This window comes from Pieris brassicae, chromosome 7 (assembly GCF_905147105.1).
Source record: "Pieris brassicae chromosome 7, ilPieBrab1.1, whole genome shotgun sequence".
Taxonomy (NCBI): Eukaryota; Metazoa; Arthropoda; class Insecta; order Lepidoptera; family Pieridae; genus Pieris; species Pieris brassicae.
The window spans coordinates 9,696,418-9,705,365 of record NC_059671.1 but is presented as its reverse complement, the minus strand read 5'-3'; the positions used below and the strand labels follow the sequence as shown (position 1 = coordinate 9,705,365).

Below are 8,948 nucleotides of genomic sequence, written 5' to 3'. Positions count from 1 at the left end.
TTGTTTGTTTTATTTTGCAATATAAACTTAAATATTATGATCTTTTACGGGTTTAAACGCTTTAACTACACAAAAATAGATCCTTAAGAGTAAAATACCGTTTATCAGCCTCCTGAAACATCAATGGTCTTTGTTTGTCTTTGTCTTTCAACCGCACAAAGTTAGAGGACAGGGCGATTTCGCCCTAAGCAAAAAATAATATCTATGCCCATATGATAGAATGGGAATGGAATTTCTTACATTAATTTACGAAAAAATTGATTAACATCGGGAAGTGGAATTAGATATATTATACGGTCAAATATCGTGTCTAATCAGAAAACATGTAACAATTGACAATCGTACTTTGTATCCATCACAACTATCACTATGTGCGGGTCTTTAAAAAAAAACCATCACTATGACTATTGACTTCAATTATTATTTTTTCTATGGACTATTTTCTGCTAATTTTTTGTCTTATTCCTTTTGTCTGCATAGCATTGAGCATTCTTAAAAGTTCAATCCTAATTTTAAAAGCTCACATTTATCTTAATCCCATGTAGATATTTTATTAAACAAAAATGTATTTGTTGTTCCAATTGATTGGGCAACCGTTCCGATTGAACAAATGTAGGCAATGCAAGTAAATAAAGAAGCCTACGTTAAGTGATATCTCCGGCGACAGCGCCCACTATATCATTATGTGATTAGTTCAATTTGTGAAATAAGAAGCTGGAGAAGATGTCTGGGGAGGGCGAGCGGGCATCGCGTCCTAATTCTTTGCTACTTGAAGCCCCGGCACCTGAAAGGGAACCTCTGCATTTTAATGTAAATCTAGTTGGAGCTCCTCCTGAGGTAGAACAGCTCGTTAATAACATAAAGCAAGTTGCAGAGGATTTTCTGTATCATTGGAAAACATTTCCTATTGGTAAGAATCATAAAGGTATTAAAAAAAAATTTTTTACAATTAGAACTGATGTTAGATAATATTTCATTTATGCTTCCAAGTGGATGAATGATTATCAACACATTTCTTAAAAGTAAAACTTATCAAGATGATTCCCAATTAATTTGATTATAATTTTCTTTAAGTTCTAACACAGATAAAAAAGTCTAAGTTTCAAATATCAGTTTATTTGCTTTTCAAATAACAGTTGCTTGAAGTCAGTTTAGTTTTTTTCAAATATTTATATACTTATTATATTGTGGCTTCTTTAAATCTTATTTAAGGCAAAATGAAGTAAAATTGTTAATCTTAGATTTCTAGAATTACAGCTTTACATGTATGAGATTTTATTCCCAGCAGTATGTTTAAAAAAATCTCTCAATACAAGCAGTAATTTCTACTTTTAGTTTTACCTCAATCTCGATTCACTGGGGCAGGAAATCATCCTTCAGACATTATAGTAGCACCACCATGTGATGAGATAGATGCAGCTGCCTTGGATGCTGGGATTGAGCCACATCCCCTTTCACCAAAGCAGCTACATTCAATTAGAGAGAGAGGGTATGTAATAAAAGAGATCTAAGTGTAAATAAATATTGATTAAACCAACTGATAAATTAATAAGGCTATGACAATGTAATATGATTCTTTAAATCTGAAATGATATGTTATATTTATTTTCCTTTATAAAAACTCTAACAATGTAACAACTAAACTTTTTTTCTTAACTAATCAACTTATCATGAATATTGTTGTATATAGAACACAAAATATTTAATTTGATTTTTTATACATAATTTATTAATAGTGATATTTTAGCTGTCAGGTGTAAGATATGTGACATAATTTGTTTAATACACCTCCAACAATAGAACAACAGGTAACAAAAAGTAAGCCGTGGCCATTCAACAAATGTATTATATGTATAAGTCTTGTTTAAAATTCTATTCATACAAAGCTTTTGTGTGTTGCCATTAAATTTAATTTCAGTCTTATCTGCACAGCATATATCTATATTTATTTTTCATTGTTTAAGGATATTTTTTTAATTAAAATGTGTTTTTGTTGTCTTTTTTAATAGTATTTTATTAAATAAACAATATAAGATTTAATTCTCTTTTGGAATTGAATGAATAGAAACCATCCGACAAGGCAGACATTTCTGCATGTTTTCTTCATATGTATATGTCACAGCCAACTAGCTTAATAAGCTATCCAATTAACAGCCTAGCCTTTAAACTAACCAGCCCCATTTAACTAGTAGCCTAAGATATTCAGCGGTAGTACTTTTAACATTTAATAAACTAGCTGGCTTATGCTTAGGTCATTCGTGTGATGGAGTGACCATGTGGCAGAAATAATAAACATCCGACATATAAATATTTCTTCAAAAATTACTTGAGTTAGTCACTAAATTCCCATTATTATTGACTCTTAAATTGTACTTGTTGTTGTTCATGAAACTTTGAAAAACATTAAAGTAGTAGTTTGCCGACGCCATATAGATATTTTGTAGTTTCGTTTCGAGTTTTAAAGTGGAAATAAATTTAAATATCAACAAGTTATAAAACATCATTGATTCATGTCATTTGCCTAGCTGATTGATCAACTGGCTGAATATATTTCAGGTCTCAATATCTTTCTAGTTCTCTTTGCTTAGTTAAGAGGCTAGGCTGTTAATTGAACGGCTTATTAAGCTTGTTGGTTGTGACATGTATAATTGGAAATTAATAAGTTATAAGTTATATTATTATTAGTGAGTAGGTACTTTGTGCGACTGTGTGGTATAGAATCCAGGATTATCCCATTTAACTAATCCACAATGGCAGTAAGAATACTTAGTTACTAAAACAATGCAATAACAATTTAAAACATTTACATGAGGACGACGCTTTTTGATTACCATTCCCCTCATCATTAATTTCAATTAACCGTAGTGACTCAGAAAAATTTCAATGTGAATTAACAGACAGTAATATTTTTAAATAAAATATTATAGATTAAGTATTTGGTGAATATGAGTTATTCATACTTAACGGAGTCAGCAATCGACACCGTGTCATAATCCAGCTTGGACTATAGATATAAGATTACTCTTTGTATGAAAAAGTATGTTATTAACAACTACACCATTCCGTCACCAACACCCTCGTGTACTGCGTGCATTGAATCAGTGTTAAGAATTGTGGATGAAAGCCAGCTGCAAAGATGAAAGCAGATTAGCCAAATGTCTATGCATGGTTTTAATATACGTTAAAAAAAAACTGGCATATAAATGGGATGTCATTTCGACACGTTTTCATCAGTGTAGTTATAAGAAATTATTTGCGTGTGAGATCGATCGATACAGAGACCTTTAGCGATGATACGAATATTCTCCATCATTAAAAGCCGGGAAGCCACTGTTAAAGGTGTCCATGGGCTGCGATGACAGCCATAATCCCGTAAACTCGTTTGTCTTTAAAAAAATCTACGGTCATAGAAACATCATAACGCTTTGATACGTTGTTTAACGTATCACGTAGTACGTTCATGTCGTTCATTCAAAGTCGTATATTTAATTAACTTTAACGATATACGATTGATCCCTGCAGAGTTTCATCATCGGACGTCGAAGCAGAATACGAAATTCCACCCGTATCACCTCGACGTCCATCGTTCCATATCTGAGCGTTAAGGCAGTTTTCCCAGTTTGTCCTTCGAGAAAAGAGCGTAACAATTCTTAAAAAGCCTACGCACTTGCGAGCCTTCTGGCATTGAGTGTCTATGGCGGCGGTATCAGTTAACCCCAGAAGCCTCCTGCTCTGCTGATTAGCAGTCCTGTATTTTGGTAGCCAATTTGGATAAATTATTTTAAAAATCTAAATCGTTGACGTCGCTTGATATCACTACAAAAAAATAATCTTAAAGGTTTTGCTGTCATTTGGGGAGTTATAAATTCCCAGATTTAAGAAAGAATACAACATAAGCTTCTAATGAGATTGTAAACTCGTTCACTTCATACTAAATAAATAAATATGTTTATTGTGGAATATAAGGTTACTGGACACAAAATTTAAATCGCAGACATGCCTACTCATCGGCAATGACATGGGGTGTAGGCCGAGAGAAAAAGCCGGCTTATAAACTCTCGGTACTAATTTCCCAAAGTAATACTTTAAACGAATCCGAGATCATTTAGAGAAATATTGTTTTTTTTAGCTTAAAAATCATTTCATTATCATGTTAGTACATAAGTTTTTGTTCTTAAGCTGGCACAAGGAAATATTTATGCCGAAGAGGTTAAATACTAAGCAATTGGAAACAATACGCAAATGGGGGTATGTTATATGTATATGTAGTATACCTTTCTGTTTGTCTATGGGCAGGAATTGTATGGTTATACAAGGTATTCATACGAATTTCTTACTTGCCTATAGACGCATTATAAAATAAATAATAAATCTACAACCTTTTTAGGTCTGGGACTCAGATTTCTGTATGTGTTTAACGATCATTTATCAATCTAATAGGCAAGTAGGTGATCAGCCTCCTGTGCAATAAAAGTACATAATATAGAAAAAACCGACTCCAAATGTCAATTGAAAACGATTTCACCGATTGTGATGAAAGTTGGACTGTTCCCTAAACATATGTTGACATATACCTCGAGGAGTACTCTGCAACTACCAATTGCGTTACCGAGTTAAATGTTGAGTGTTTGTTTGATAATGATGAAATAGCATGAATTAGTTTACGCGAAATTTGTACCTAGAATAATGAAAGTTCTTTCGAAATTGTATTAAAAATACAATTCCTGCCTAAATCCCCCCCCCCCCCATGGCATGTTACCATAAACACCATAGGGGCCGTTCAAGTATTACGTAACCAGATTTACTGCAATTACAATTTATCCCCCCCTTCCACTTGTCAGCAAAACTAACCAAAGCTCTTAAAAATAATAATCAGTATCATCTACTCTCTACTCTGATAATCAGTATCATCAAATTCGGGCGACCAATCAAAGACCCCCTCACTCTATAGTGCTTACACGAAATACTTGAACAACCCCATAAACTATACAAAATTAATTTATAATATATATTTAATCTGTCTCCTATATGATTTAGATTTATATAAACTCCATTACCTGTGTATAATTCCAACGCAAAAACTTCCCTTTTGTTCTCTAATACACGCACAGCAATACGTCATTTTAAGAATCATATAATTTTCATAAGAAAGTTAAAATTCGTAGTAAATTTGACTATTGTAGTCGGTTATAAAGAAGTTTTTTTAATCTCGTAAAACGTATAAAAGCCTTTTGCCTTATTGTCTATATAAATTTCTAAACTTTCGTGTTTTAGTAAAAATTGTTTGGCCTCGATAATATATCGATTTTTCGCATGAGTTTTCACTTGCCGTGGCTAGCTAGATTGTGTCTGTTGTCTGTAAGATTTTTTTTGTCAAGTACCTAATTCGAAAAATTTAAGAAATTGTAACAACATAAAACAGTGGCGCTACAACCTTTATAGATCTGGGATTCGGATTTCTGAATCTGTTTCATGATCATTTGTCAATCTAATAGGCAAGTAGGGGATCAGCCTCCTGTGCTTGACAAGCCGTCTACTTTTTGGGTCTAAGGCAAGCCGGTTTCCTCACAATGTTTTCACCATTCGAGCCTTAATCTTAAAGGCGCACATAGAGAGAAAGTCCAGCCAGGTATCGAACCTACGATCTCACGCATGAGAGTCGCACGCTGAAACCAGTAACTCATGAAGCAATTGAACCAGTATAGGACTAGAAGTCCAGAAGAAGAATATAATGTTTTTAATTTCATTGAACCAAAGTTCCAGGACATATGATCAAATTCATATTTATAGCTTCCACGACTGCTGGAACAGCTGTTCTTGCACCGCGATCTACCTACTAGCTAGTGCCCCCCCCCCCCTTAAAATAAATATATGTATATATTTTAGGCAACTATATGAAGAGATATAAAAAGAAAAATACCTTATATTAATTTACAGTGAGTTCGAAGTGCCGTCCCGACATTTCCCTGGTCAGACGCACGTATGGCGCGTAGCTGGATGGTTGCAACGTGGCAGAATCCGCGCGAGGGAAGAGCTCTATCGCCACATTGCGAGGGCTGTCGCGCTGATCGTTGTGGTAGCTAGAGATAGGCTTTTAAGGGATGAAGCTATCTCGGTCGTAGCTGGCGCGAAAGCCTTTCTTGATGGGCTACACAGGTAATGATTTATTTTAAAATTATGTTAAATTATTTTCGTTATTATTAGCCCTGTCGGTCAGGGCAGCGTAAGTGGATCACCTGCGCTACCACAGCCTGAGAACTGAGTGTGCTCTCTAGAGAACTCTCCCTGGAAACTGTGTTACTAGAAGTATTTTGGGAAATACTTTCGGCAGGGGCATGAACAAAGGCTGAGTGTAAATGTGGTAAAAGACTCGTATTTTGACCCGTATTCACTTTAGTGACGTCTCGACCAATGCACACAGTACATATTTGTGGATCTCTTAATCTACAATTATTTGAATTATGTATCAGAATTTTTTAAGGGAGTTCTTGAGAAAGCGCCCTAAAAACGTACTATAAGAATATATATTGAATGAAAGTAGTTGCAATGTAACTTAAAATATAAACCAGTGGCACTTGGTGTTGTTAGGACTGGCTTTAGATTTCTGTATCTGTTGCGTGATGATTGTTTTTTAATTGGCAAGTAGGTGATCAGGCTTCTGTGTCTGACACTCGCTGTCGACTTTTTGAAGTGAAACTTTTGTAGGCGCATGAGGGTATATTTCTACTGATGAAACGCAATAATAATAATATTAGCGTCACGAAGATGTGCTGTTGTTTTTGTCGAAGAAAAGGGAGAGAGTGATTGCGACCGATTGAGAGAGAGTGAAAAAGGGCGAACGTAGCATGAAGCAAATTGGAGCGAGATTAGGGAGCAAACAAGTGAGAAAGATCGAGAGAGAGGAAAAATACACGCTATTTATAAATACACGTTGATGTAGTCGTTTAGTAGTCACATATTAGAGCTTTAGATGGCAAGTCTGTCGCATAATGTCTTGAGCAGTAAACGTTATTTTTTTATATTATCATTAGCACGTATACAGTGTGAATATACATGAAGTGATCATATATTGGGGCTTTTACCTTAGTAATAATTAGTTTACAAAGGAATTTTGACTTCTGACATGTGTACTTTGTACGCTGCGTGCACGCACTTGCTGCGTGCTTTTAAAAAAAAATCTAGGGCTATTTTCTTACGATGTTTCCCTTGTCCCTACCATCGAGGGTATGTGAAAGCCTTAACTCATAATTTATTACTATTACAGGCTTTTAGATTTAGCGTTTGGTATGCCTTCATTAGAAGCCAGAGATCTAGACAAGAAAATACGTGAAGAGCGTTCGAGATATTTAGTCGCTGAACTTATATACAAGGTATTCTATTAAAACCTTTAAATCTACCTGTATATGCTATATATATATATATAGCAAATATACAATATTTTAATATAGCCAGAAAACCGTGAAGATGTTGCGGCCCTAGCAGCGTGGGTGACGCGTGCGATGCGTCGTGCCGCGTCCGAAAAGAGCGACGCACGGGACGTACATCGCGCCGCACCACGCGTTCCGCACATTTATACAACGCCGCAGCGGACACAAGTAATATATATTTTGATATAGTTTCATATATTTGTTTTATCATCGGACGTCGGGGCAGAATACGAAATTCCATCCGTATCGACTCGACGTCCGACGACCTTCCACAACTAAGCGTTTTTAAGGCAGTTGCCGTGCAGAACTACTAACCTAACCTAACCAATTTAACTTAGGGTCCTTCAAGAAAGGAGCGTATCAATTTTTAAAAGGCCGGCAACTCGCGAGCCCATTGGCATTGAGTGTCCATGGGCGGCGGTATCACCTAACATCAAAAGCTTTCCCTGTTCTATAAAAAAAATATCCATGCTTTTGCTACATATAATATTTGAATGTTTATCCTTCCAATTAGTACTTGATACGTGCTATAAGTTTGTCGATTTGTTTTTAATATTTTTTCAATATTGTAGTATAATATAAATATAACTGTAATTTAATTAAATAGTGAAACAACTTTGGTTCACATCGTTGTATATACTTTTTGTTATACTCTTATTAAACTTTGAAATCATTCTTTGAAATGGCCAAGATTTTTACCAAAACAAACATAATATCGTGCTCCTAATAACATCTTAAACTAATGATAAAAAGTAACTAAATGATCAGACGTTTAATCTCTATCAATAGGCTTACTAGGCGCACACATATTTTTTGTATTGTATTTTGTATTGCCAGTTTCCATCAGTTATTTAAATGTCAAAGTTTCCCGTATCACCTCGACGTCTGCCGTTCGGCGACTGAGCGTTTTTCAAGGCAATTTTTGTCGCGCACCACTATGTGCATCCAGCAGCCCACTGAAGTATTTCCGAACCAATTCGACTTAGGGTCCTTCAAGAAAAGAGCGTACCAATATTTGAAAGGCCGGCAACGCACTCGCGAGCCCTCTGGCATTGAGTGTCCATGCGTATCACTTAACATCAGGTGACCCTCCTGCCCCCTGTTCTATATAAGAAAAACCCAAAATATAAAAAATGCTAGAGTGAGAGAGTTCAGAACCGTAACAAGTGGATATTCGTGGTCTCGTTATACCCTTTGGGGAAAATGGTGGAAATTTACCTAAAAAATTAATTTCAGTTACATAGTATTAAGTACATAAAAATGTATTATTTATCATGAGTATTATGAAAATCTGAAGCGATTTCCATCTCAAATTAATTTCCATTTAGCCTTAGTACAGAGTATTATAGGAAATGGAGTTTATTAGAACCAATTTATCGCTTAAAGTATTAGAAGGAACGTAAAACGGACGAATTTCGATAAACTCTACCTCATTATTTGTAATCGCCGAAACCATAACGAACATATCGTGCTCCTCATCAAATCTCATAGCAATAATAAAAAAATAATTTAATCTCTATC

General features: G+C 35.0%; 1 protein-coding gene across 2 annotated transcripts in view; it reads left to right on the top strand.

Annotated features, from left to right (window-relative positions):
• Positions 1 to 354: 354 nt before the first annotated feature.
• The window catches only part of LOC123711728, a 32,157-nt gene continuing 23,563 nt past the window's right edge, over positions 355 to 8,948 (top strand). The window contains exons 1-5 of one of the 2 annotated variants that reach the window (XM_045664451.1): positions 355 to 910; positions 1,336 to 1,489; positions 5,938 to 6,156; positions 7,265 to 7,370; positions 7,449 to 7,595. In XM_045664451.1, the coding sequence (XP_045520407.1) occupies positions 724 to 910; positions 1,336 to 1,489; positions 5,938 to 6,156; positions 7,265 to 7,370; positions 7,449 to 7,595 (813 nt within the window). In that variant the 5' untranslated portion in view covers positions 355 to 723. The remainder of the gene's footprint in view (positions 911 to 1,335; positions 1,490 to 5,937; positions 6,157 to 7,264; positions 7,371 to 7,448; positions 7,596 to 8,948) is intronic. The other variant, XM_045664452.1, reaches the window with a different exon arrangement.